Below are 12,623 nucleotides of genomic sequence, written 5' to 3'. Positions count from 1 at the left end.
ACAACAACCAGAAACTAGATTATTACAACTATGCATTTGAGCAATCATTCATATCTAAAATCATATTTAAGAAATTGAGTGCAGTGGTTTGTGTTTGTTGTGCGGTGCTGCAGGACAGACAGCAGGTGGCGCACTAGATTACAGTCAGTCAAACACACCTCGACTCATATTTCACTCCACACACGTGTAGATCACAGTATACGGGACTATAGTAAATCTTCAGAGCATGCATGTATTTTACTGATGTTTGCCTCTCAATTATTCAAACATGCGTTTCACTGGGAAAACACACACACACACACACACACACACACACACACACACACACACACTGTGAAGTAAATGAGTTTGTGTAACAGCTGCAGGTGTAACTGTCATCAGACTCCTTATGTAATGTATTCACACACGCATTAAATATTAAAACAGTCTTTGACAGGACGTGTTCAGCATGGTGTAGATATGGGTATGTGATCTCTCAGAGAGCACACACACACTGGACACACACTATATACAACTCCCAAAGCCTAAGATTTTTGTCTACAATTTTATATATATATATATATATATATATATATATATATATAAAATTTATTTATTATTATTTATTAATGATATTTAATTTTTATTTGTTTTATATATATATATATATATATATAATTTAAAAAAAATTATTAGAATTTATTATTTATTTATTTATTATTTATTATTATTTATGAATGATATATTTTATTTTTAATTGATATATATATAACAATAATAATAATTAAAAATATTTATTAGAATTTATTTATTTATTATTATTTATTAATAATATATTTTATTTTTAATTGTTATATATATATATATATATATATATAACAATAATAATTAACAAAATATTTATTAGAATTTATTATTTATTTATTTTTTATTGATGATATATAAAAAATTTTTATTTAATATATATATATATATATATATAATTTTATATATATTTATGTGTTTATAATTTATGATATATATTATTTTTAATTGTTTGTATAAATTAAGACAATATTTATTTCCCTTACAACCTTAAACACAAGACGAGTGTTAGGATTTGCTTTTTTTTATTTCAAACCATTTTCAGAGTATTTATAGTACAAACATGAACCTGTACTACCTATACTACTTCTCATTAATTTATATTGCCTTTAAATGATTAATTAAGCTAATAATAATAAACTCTAACCCTTACAGTCAACTTTTGGATTTTTTTGGAAGTTATTAATGAAGGTCATTTTAGGACATTTCCTCAAAATCAGTTTTAAGAAATTGCTAAATTACTGATAAGATACTTTCAGAAGTTTGGCCCTCACATGTACACGTACAGAGAATGATTGAATTTTTAATCACTGTAATTATATATACTTCAGACAGAGTTTATTATGGAATAATGAAAAGTATTTTTAGTAAATACTCTATAAATAATTCTCTCTCTCGCTCTGTTGTTATGGCAATACATTGCTCTGTCGTCATGTTGACTCACCGTTGTCGTGATCGATGTCTACAAGCTTATCCAGAAAATCTTTGACGGACGCCACACTGCAAAGGATGATGGGATGCAGAGGGGTCATCCACTGCTCCTTCCCATGACCCAACTGCAGCCCCAGATTCCCGACGCTCTGAAGAGCCTGAGAGAGAGAGAGAGAGAGAGAGAGAGAGAGAGAGAGAGAGAGAGATCAGGTGTGAGCGGGTGAGTAAAGACGTACAGTATACAGCATGTGATTTACCCGTTTACACTGAAAATATGCCATTGATTGTTTTGAAGGTGCAACTGCTTCAGAGTTGATCATGTCTAGATGGTAACCCTGATTCTGTGAAGTTCACCCAACCACCACTGTGACAGTATTCAGTCATTTTCTCTTCTGTAAAAGGTTTTCCAGAGATCATTCTTTATTTTAGATACAAACTATGACAATATTACTGTAATTCCTAAATTGATTCCTTGAACATCCCATGAAATGCACTGAGAATGCATGTTTATGCAGTTTATGCATGTTCTATTGAAACTCAGTTCTATTCTCTCTCAGTGTCGGTTTACTTACTGTTGCAGATTTACTTTGCCTTCAAGTCGGAAATATCGTAATCACATGACCGAGCAAAGCTGTATTTACAGTTGGGAAACTAGAAGACACCCGAGTTGTGGCCAATGGTATGGTAATGAATGATTTTGCAAAACTATTTTCATTTTCTGTGCTGTATTGCAATAATTTTAATTTATGTGCGAAAGAGTTTTAGACAAGAAATGGAAAGTTAATCACTCACATTTCATGCAAATGAATTATTTTGTTATATACCATGCATAAAAATGTGATTGAAATGAAAATTATTTAAAAATAAATGTAAAATAAACAATATAGTATATAATAAAAATTATGATTTTTCCAGCATGAATGCATGAATGCATGCATAAATAATGAAAATTATATAAACATAAAAGTTTCTATAAGTAATATTTAATATAATAAAATTGCGCTTTTCACAACATAAATGCATGCATAAATGAGGTGAACATAATATAAAAATAAATGCAAAATATAAACAATATAGAAAGCAATAAAATTATGATTTTTTCAACATGAATGCATGCATGAATAAGTGATTGAAACGAAAACAAAATAAAATAAATGTAAAATATAGAATATAGTAAAATGTATGATTTTTCCAACATGAATGCATGCAAAATTGAGTGGCTGAAATGAAAATCATATAAAATAAATGTAAAATAAACAATATAGAATATAATAAAAAATCATGATTTTTCCAACATCAATGCATGCATTTAATTGACAAACATCTGTATCTGAGTGGAAGATGATTTACATTTTGAAGGAAAATCAAACATTTGATATAAATAAATAAAGATGAATTTAAAATGTGAATCTATGATTGTGTGTGTTGTACCTTAGCGAGCAGCAGTAGAGTTCTGCTGGTGCGCGTGTCGGCGTGATGGTCTCTCAGCTGGAAGAGTTTGGGTGTCAGAATCGCAGGAGCGAACAGACGCAGGAAGAAAAAGCCACTGATGGCCAAATACTTCACATCCTACAAGAGAGAAACAGTGAGTATAACACCAGCCACACCATCATCATCATCATCACTGTGAGGCTCTGATGAAGTCCTCACCTCATTCTCCGGTTCTGGAAACTGTTCCTCTACTCGTTTATGGAGCTGTTTGAACACGACCCTCATCACAGGAGGACACTGGGAAACTGAGTTCACGATGGCCTCCATGATGCTGGTCAGATACATCTGAAGCAGCCCGACGCTGCTCTCTCTGACCTCTGCTTCCGACGCTGAGCCTTTAAATGATATTCGTCTGGAAACAGAGTGTGTTTTTAGCAATGCTGGACCATAGCTAAGTACTTAAAGGGTTAGTTTGCCCAAAAATGAAAATTATGTCATTAATTACTCACCCTCATGTCGTTCCACACCCGTAAGACCTTCGTTCATCTTCAGAACACAAATTAAGATATTTTTGATGATATCCGATGGCTTCCATTGACAGCAAGATAATTTACACTTTCAGATGCCCAGAAAGCTACTAAAGACATCGTTAAAACAGTCATGTGACTGCAGTGGTTCAACCTTAATGTTATGAAGAGACGAGAATACTTTTTGTGCGCAAAAACAAAACAAAAATAATGACTTTATTCAACAATATCTAGTGATGGGCGATTTCAAAACACTGCTTCATGAAGCTTCGACGCTTTACGAATCTTTTGTTTCGAATCAGTGGTTCGGAGCGTGAATCAAACTGCCAAAGTCACGCCCCCCAGTGGTGAACCACTGAAATTATGACGTAACGACGCCTCGTTTACTGAAATCACGTGACTTTGGCAGTTTGATACACGCTCCGAACCACTGATTCGAAGCAAAAGATTCGTAAAGCTTCGAAGCTTCATGAAGCAGTGTTTTGAAATCGCCCATCACTACATATAGTTGAATAAAGTCGTTATTTTGTTTTTTTTGCCACACAAAAAGTATTCTCGTCTCTTCATAACATTAAGGTTGAACCACTGCAGTCACATGAACTGTTTTAAATATGTCTTTAGTAGCTTTCTAAGCTTTTGAAAGCAGAGCAGGACACACGAACTGGGGGGGCATTCATAATTCTGGAGGGGGCCAACGGGCTTAAAGCGCTTAACCTGAAAAAGCTTAACGTGGCTTAATTTACTAAGACAGTGTTATTAACGAACCAATCTTAGTAAACACCATACTAATAAAGCATACTACGGACAGAAAACCAGATGAGCCCAGAATATGAACGCAACACATTTAATTACACGTTAAGTGAAGAAAAAGACAGGGCCATTAAAAGACCAAACTTAGTAAACACTATACTAATAAAGCGTAATATACAGAAAAATTGGTTTGTGCCAAATTTGATCTTTTAATAGCCTATCACTTATAGGCTACATTAAGCGACGATAATCGCTTTCTTTATAACAGTTTTCTATCTGAGGAAAACGCTCGTGAATTTAAACATTGCGTTGCGTTGCGTTCAAATTCTGGGCTCAACTGCTTTTCTGTACATAGTATACTTTATTAGTATGATGTTTACTGAGTTTGGTCTGTTAATATCACTGCCTTAGTACATTAAGCAACGTTAAGCGTTTTTCACGTTAAGCGTTTTAGAATATCCCTTGGCGACACGTCATGCAGCCACACTATGACAGGTAGGCTATCGCGTTTATTTCGTTTTTCCTTTTTTATTTAAAATATTCACAAACTTGTTAACTATATCATGAATTATATGATATATTCCGATTGTCAAATATGTGGAAGTGAATGTGTTTTGTTGTTTAAACACCTTTATAATGATCGTGTTAGTTGATAAAACAGAGGATCAGTCGGATTTACATCACGTAAATTCATCAGTTTTCAAGAGTAAACTTTATTGTTTCATACGCAATGTATCTGATATGAATAAAAAATAACAAATTATAAACGAAAGGATTATTTCAGCTTCCATATCAGTGTCAAATAAACATTATGTGGTTGAAAACACTGAATAGTTGTGAAATATGAAAAGCGCTGAGCGTGTCCATCTCTGGCTCAGCGCCAGCAGCGCGAAAGCAGGTTTAAATTTAGCAGTGACGCACTGAACGTTTAATCACACCGGTGTTATCGCACGCGTTAAAGGGTTAAAATCGGGAGTGAATGTGGGGAAAATTTAAACTGAGGGGGCACAAATCAGATCTGAGGGGGCAATGCCCCCTTTTGCCCCCTCGTGGCGCCGGGCCTGTTTGAATGTGTTAATTATCTTGCTGTCAATGGAGGCCTCACTGAGCCATCGGATTTCATCAAAAATATCTTAATTTGTGATCTTACGGGTGTGGAACGACATGAGGGTGAGTAATTAATGACAGACCTTTCATTTTGGGGTGAACTAACCCTTTAAAGGTTAAATAATCAGAAATGTTTCTTGAGCAGCAACTATTTGAATGATTTCTGAAGGATCATGTGACACTGAAGACTGGAGTAATGATGCTGAAAATTCAGCTTTGATCACAGGAATAAATTACACTTTCACATATAAAACAGCTGTTTTGAATTGTAATAATATTTCACAATATTCCTGTTTTTATAGTATTTTTGATCAAATAAATGAAGCCTTGGTGAGTCTTAAAAACCCCTTACCAACCCCAAACTTTCTTATTTCAAATATTGCCTGAAACCTGGAGAGCTTTTGTGCTCACTGACATTTCACATGTGGTGAAATCATGCTATACATAGATCTAAAAGCCAAACGCCACCATAAGAGGCAAAGTTTGTCGAGTTCACTGCTGTTACCTGGCAACACGTCTCTCCTGCAGTGATTTTCCCTGATCATGGCTGTTTCAACTAATGATATGTTGTGTGAATGAACTACTGTTATGTATATGATCTCACACCTGCAGCGGTTGAGGTCGATCTTGCAGGGATCCAACTCGATGTATTTCCTTTCCTCAAAGATCCGGTTGATAATGGGCTTCAGAACCTCATGTAGATACAGCATCCCGACAGCCTGACACACACACACCAAACCCTCTTACTACCGTTCACACATTCTGATATAAACACAAGATCATATTTGAGATGAAGATATGCACACACCTTCATGAACTGCTCCATAGCTTTAGATGCCAGTGAGTTGGACCGGAAGAGTGTGTTTGGATCTGCTATTGGGGAGAAACAGAAAACAACTTCTGTCAATGTGTTTCTCAACCGTTATGTTCCTCCAGAGCCCATCAGAACGAACCCGTCATTAACGCCAAACCAGAATGAAATCCGCCTTTGTCTGCTGTCCATGCACACAAAAAAAGTATGTACCGTTCAAGTTCATTTTACTAAGTATACTAAAGTTCAAGTATATTTATACTATAAGTATACTTTATGTAGTAAGTCAATCTACTAGAAGTATACTTGTAAGTGTACTATTTCAATACTACTTTGGACTAAATTGGCCCATTTTTTAGTGTATAAATGTACACTTTTAAGTATACTTTAAGTGTAACAGTAGTAAGCTTTGAGTACACAACTAGTTTACAACTAAGTTTTCGTTTGTATTGCAACTATACTATAAGTGAACTTAGTTAAATAGTTGTAGGACAACGTTTAGTTTAGTTTTTAGGTTTAGTTAGTCAGTAAACTACTAGTTTAGTAGTTTTATAGTGCAAGTGTACTTGTAAGTTTCATTAAAAAAGCAACATTTTAAACAAAAAGCTGAACGATGATTAAAACATGGATTAGATTGAGTCAATCAACATCTCCAAAGCTTCACAGTCGTTAATCCTTCATGGGTCGACATTTCATTCGGTAACATTAGGCAGTTTTGAACTTATATGTTGTTTAATGTTTGATGGTCGCATTATTTTACATTTGTGTAAGCAATCTTCTACCACTTGTTTCTGCTTCTTCACCTGTGTTTTGATCTGGAGATTTTGTACTATTTCAGAAGATGCGTAACATCACATTTAACCCTCAGGCAACGGAAAGTTTTCTTAAGCCCTATGTTTAGTACATTTTTCTTTAAATGATTACAACCAATTAGAAAGGTCGAGAAAGTACCAAAGAGCAGTCCAGTAAGGTGTGGGAGTCACTATCAAGCACCATTTAAAGGTGGGACACATGGTCACATGAGCACATGGTGTAAGAAGAAGGCAAGATTATTTGCTTTAGTAATCTTATTTAAAATGACATGAACTGTACATAAAAAAATATGTGTGAATGAAGGTGTAGAGAAGACTTTTGTCAGGTTTTATGAAGTTTTTTTTTATTTTGCCTGTTCAGAAATTCAGTTTTTCTTTTTGTTGCCTCAGGTACATCAATGTCTTTCAAGTGTTTTTCCCTTTTTACTTAATGATTTCTTGACACTGTTTTTAAAAAATTGTGATTTTGCATTGCTCTCTGAGCATTGTCTTATGATAATTTTCTCTATGATTCTGTACCATTGCCTGAATATCAATATCTAATGATGGGCGATCTCAAAACACCGCTTCATGAAGCTTCGAAGCCTTACGAATCTTTTGTTTCGAATCAGCGGTTCGGAGTATTGTGTTGTATTGTAAAACTTTATTGTCCCCCTTAGGGGCAATTTGTTCTGCAGCATGATAGCACCACGTACAAGACAGACAAATACACAACATTAATAGCACAAAAAAATAATTTCCTATTTAAATTAAGCAAAGTGATAGCATATGGAACAAACGAAAATTTAAATCTGTTTGTCTTAGCTAGAGGGACCCTATACAAAGATCCTGAGGGGAGGGTCTGAAATGAATCATAAAGAGGGCGAGATGTGTCAGATATGATGTGATGCGCTTTCTTTATCACCTGAATATCAAACAGATCTGACAACCCAAGCAATTTCACACCCAATACTTTACTACAGTTATTTAAAACCTTTGATGCCCAGAGAGCTACTAAAAACATATTTAAAACAGTTCATGTGACTACAGTGGTTCAACCTTAGTGACAAGAATACTTTTTGTGCGCCAAAAAAAAAAAAAAAGACTTTATTCAACAATATCTAGTGATGGGCGATTTCAAAACACTGCTTCATGAAGCTTCAACGCTTTATGAATCTTTTGTTTCGAATTCTTCTGTTTGACCTTTAAAAAGGCAAACCAACAAATCAATGAAAAGGTTAAAATCGATTCAATATATGCCTTACAAAAAGCAGTCATCAATGTCCTATCAATATTAAATTTAGCTAATTTCCGCAAACAATAAAGTCTTTGTTGGCTCATCATACACAGTCTATCGGTATTCTCTGCGAAATTTAGTTTATTATCGATAATAGTACCTAGGTACTTATAACTTTCGACCAATTCAATCAAATGATTATCGCCAATAGTACATGGAGCTGCTGTCTGATTTCGCCGCAGGTCAATGCACATGTCCTTGGTTTTCTCAGCATTCAGAAGCAGACCAGCCTCTCGACACCAATTTGCAAAATAGGCCCGTGTTCCCTCTCCTCACCAACCAACAAACTTACAATATCTGTGTCATCAGCAAACTTAAGAATGTACCGATTCTCAAGCTGACTACGACACTCATTTGTGTATACGATATAGAGGAGAGGAGAAAGTACACACCCCTGTGGGAAGCCAATAGATGTAATTATAGGGCCTGACAGAACGCCATTAATTCTTACCCTCTGCGGAAATCTAGTAACCAAGCGGCCATTCTTGCATCCACACCAAAACTCGACCTAAGCTTGTGAACCAACAAACTTGGTCGAATCGTGTTGAATGCAGACGAAAAATCTACAAATAATAGCCTTGCATGGTTACTACTACCCTCCAGATGTTTATATAACAGGTCCAGTAAGGTCAGTGTCACATCCTGCACACCTCTCCTCGCCCTGTAGGCAAATTGCATCGGGTTGAGAAATGGTTTAGTTTTTTCCAATAATACCTCTTTTACTAATTTCTCAAATACCTTAATTAGAAGTGAGGTCAAGGAGACAGGTCTATAATCTGTCAAGTCTTTAGGACAATTATTTTTTGCTACTGGAATAATGATCGACTGTTTCCAAAGTTTTGGTACATACTGAACCTCAAACGACCAGTTAAGTAGAAGATTGTACCCAATTCTTCTGCACATTGTTTCAGGACCCTACCACTTATTCCATCCGGACCAGGACTCACTTTAATTTTACATTGTATAAAAAGATTAACTACATTTTCTACATTAAAAGAAACAAATAAACTTCCCTCTTGAGAGGAACTCATGCCTTATGCCATCATTCTGCTCTTCAAATCTAGCATAAAATGTATTAAAATCCTCTGCAAGGGCACTATCTCGCTCATAACCGGTTACTTTCACTTGTTTTCTACATCCATTATTTAGGCCCGTCATTAATTTAAGACTATCCCATACTGAGCCCATACGGTTTGTTCTTAATTTAATCTCCACTTTTTCCTTATAACGTATTTTTGCCCTCCTAATTTCTTGTCTAATTAATTTCTGTACATTTTTAACTTCAAGCAAATCCCCTCGTTGAAAATCCGTTCTTTTCTTAATCAACAGACCCTTAAGATTGGTGCTTACTATTTGGATATATCTTCACAACTTTTTCAAGAATGACAGAGTCAGCACAATAAGTTACCCAGAAACTAACCACATCAATATCAGCAGATGAATCCATAAAAACATTCCATAAGGTACAATCAAAACATCCTCGTAAGCTCTCAATAGCATCATCAGTCCAAGATTTCACAGTTTTCGTTTCAACGTTTCCCCTCTTCAGTTCAGTAGTATAACATGGAATTAGATGAATACAATTATGATCTGACGAACTCAAAGGAGGTAATAGAGAAGCTTTATATGCTCCCTTAATAGAGCCATAGCATTGGTCCAATGTCCTTTCATGCCTAGTTGGACACGTGACATACCCATACATGTTCTTTACCGATTTTTCCAATATACAATTATTAAAATCACCCATGATAAAAGTCGGAGCATCCGGGGATAGTGACTGATATTTCATAAAACTCTTCTCAATATACTCCATAGCCAAGTTCACATTCACCTTTGGGTGTATGTATACCACAGAAACAAATATTTGGGGAAACTCTCTAGGCAGATAATGAGGCCGGAGGGATACCGTGAGCATCTCAATGTCCTTTGTACATAGTTTCTCTCTCACGACAACAGTCTTGCACCAACGTTCATTCACATATAAACAGACACCCCCGCCTCGCGTCTTGCCAGTTATCCCAGAGTCGCGGTCAGTTCGAAATGGACCACTAAATCCATTAATTAGCAGCTCTTTATCAGAGTCCAATTTTGAAAGCCAAGTCTCCGAGATTGCAAGCAAACAACTGTCTCTGAATTCGTGTTGAAAATGAACATGTGCGTGAAGTTCCTCAATCTTTTTACGTAAAAAAATAATAGATGGAAGCGGTATTCGAGACAGCTGTCTCTTTCTCAATCTTTCACGTACCCCACCTCTTCTCCCTCGCTTTCTCGGTCGCTGACTCGACCCATTAAAGTGGGCTTTAGAGTTGATTCCATCAGCAAAGGCACTCAGATCTGGGAAGAAGAAGTCCACAGGTGGATTCACCGGCGAGAGATTCTCCCATGACAACAACAGTTCTCTATCGTAGTAAATCCTATTCGGGTGCAAGCCGTCCCAAATGGCATTTAAGTCGCCCATTAACCAAAATAAAATAAATGCAAGCATAATAGTCCATCTCCACTCCATAGTGCTATTAAGTTAAACACATACACATAAAATAACATAAAACGCCAGTGCACTCAACGATACCACGCTGCTGGTCGCTGCCAAAAGTCATGTGATTTCAGTAAACGAGGCTTCATTACATCATAAGTGTTTCGAAACATTTTGAAATTTCAATGGTTCACCACTGGGGGGCGTGACTTTGGCAGTTTGACACACGCTCCGAACCACTGATTCGAAACAAAAGATTCATAAAGCGTTGAAGCTTCATGAAGCAGTGTTTTGAAATCGCCCATCACTAGATATTGTTGAATAAAGTCTTTTTTTTTTTTTTTTGGCGCACAAAAAGTATTCTTGTCACTAAGGTTGAACCACTGTAGTCACATGAACTGTTTTAAATATGTTTTTAGTAGCTCTCTGGGCATCTGAAAGTGTAAATTATCTTTATTGAGCCATCAGATTTCATCAAAAATATCTTAATTTGTGTTCTGAAGATGAATGAAGGTCTTACGGGTGTGGAACGACATTTTTGGGTGAACTAACCCTTTAAGTGCAATTTTAAGTATATTTCTGAGAAGTACATAAAAAGTAGACTGAAAGTATACTTTGTTTATTTTTAGTATAGTAATAGCACACTTGAATATACTTATTTTTCCTAAGGGTATGCATATAAATGTGCAAAATTAAATCTATCAAAATTGTATTTAATTACAACTAGACTTTTACATTTTATGAAGAAAATGTGATGTTTTCCCAGGCTTTTACCCAAAGCAACTTGCACTGCAGTGCATTTCTATCCATATCCTGGTGTTCTGGGTTATTTTTAGTGCAGTTGTTCTGGACGCAGTTGTTCTTGTTAATGATAATTGACACTACAGTCATGCACACTTTTTCAGGCACTGAGATTTTGGACTTTTTTGCTTCTGTCTTTCAGACTAGATTCAAAATACACATTTCAGTGTTTATTTTACTGCACTTTATCTGTTTGCATCTGTAGATTTCAATTTCAATCCATACCTTTAAAGGCGGTGAGTTTGAGTCAGAAATCTCCACTTTAGCAATTTTACACACATCAAACTTTACAGTTTTATTCATATCTATATTCTGAAGGTTTTTACACTCGGCTGTTTCACATAACATTTTTTTTCCCTTAAAAACACTGATTTTTTTTCTGTCTGTTCACAGTATTTTCTGATTCATGGAGTGATAAAAAGAGAAATCCAAAATCCCCTCTGTAAAACAAACAAATTTTGAGCCTTTCTTTATCCAGTGTTCAGATTTCTGTTCTGGAAATGTATGCAAATGAGTGCATATTTAATTAGATAATGGTTTGTTTGCATATCTAATCTTAATGTTCTGTGAATAATCAACTGGGCAAAGTATGATGATATCTATTAGTCAACATTTTTACCTTATTTACATATGGTCTCACACTAAAAATTACTAATTAGATGTATTATTCATTATACTTATTAAAATCTCAGGGGTGCGTCACATCAGCAATCATGGTCTCGTACAGTTGATCCCTCATAGAGACACATTAAAACTATTTCCTGTTGAATTTGTTCTCTGTTATAATTACATTGTTAGTAACTTGTGTGTTTCTGTCTTTCTCTTTAATCCTCGTCGTTTGCTGACAAACATTCCCATCTTATGATCGTTCCATTTCCTTTTGAAGCTGCTTCCTGTGGAGTTGCTATGGAAACTTGGGCCCTTTGTTTGTCATCGGCGCGGCACAAACGCAACATAAAACACCAGCCGAGTGTGAAAAACCCACGCGCTCCCAGAATCACACAAAACATCATTAATGAGAGAGGAGAAGTTCAGAGATGACTTCACGGCAGCGAGGGGAACTGTGTGTAAATATAGCGGGACTGAAGTCATCATGTCGCCTACACACAGGAAAACCACTAATCAAACACACACACACGTA

The 12,623-nt window shown here is 35.6% G+C and overlaps 1 protein-coding gene and 1 long non-coding RNA gene across 30 annotated transcripts in view; one reads left to right on the top strand and one right to left on the bottom strand.

The window, feature by feature from the left end:
• LOC127517456 (rasGAP-activating-like protein 1) overlaps positions 1–12,623 on the bottom strand; it is a 202,545-nt gene that overhangs the window by 144,219 nt on the left and 45,703 nt on the right. For 24 of the 28 annotated variants that reach the window (XM_051903148.1, XM_051903147.1, XM_051903146.1 and 21 more), the window contains 5 exons: positions 6,118–6,182; positions 5,916–6,028; positions 3,145–3,337; positions 2,926–3,063; positions 1,508–1,652 (listed from right to left, as the gene is read on the bottom strand). In XM_051903148.1, coding sequence (XP_051759108.1) covers positions 1,508–1,652; positions 2,926–3,063; positions 3,145–3,337; positions 5,916–6,028; positions 6,118–6,182 — 654 coding nt within the window. The remainder of the gene's footprint in view (positions 1–1,507; positions 1,653–2,925; positions 3,064–3,144; positions 3,338–5,915; positions 6,029–6,117; positions 6,183–12,623) is intronic. The other 4 variants (XM_051903151.1, XM_051903150.1, XM_051903132.1 and 1 more) reach the window with 3 other exon arrangements.
• LOC127517464 (uncharacterized) lies at positions 1,669–12,618 on the top strand. Of its 2 annotated transcripts, none has more exons than XR_007931254.1 (4): positions 1,669–1,714; positions 2,075–2,173; positions 2,931–3,079; positions 12,369–12,618. It is a non-coding gene; the product is annotated as an uncharacterized LOC127517464 (long non-coding RNA). The 2 variants fall into 2 exon arrangements; XR_007931253.1 differs by lacking the exon at positions 1,669–1,714 and adding an exon at positions 1,721–1,895.

This window comes from Ctenopharyngodon idella, chromosome 8, assembly GCF_019924925.1.
Source record: "Ctenopharyngodon idella isolate HZGC_01 chromosome 8, HZGC01, whole genome shotgun sequence".
Classification (NCBI taxonomy): Eukaryota; Metazoa; Chordata; class Actinopteri; order Cypriniformes; family Xenocyprididae; genus Ctenopharyngodon; species Ctenopharyngodon idella.
Note: the sequence above shows the minus strand (reverse complement) of the source record. Positions and strands in the feature narration are given on the sequence as shown.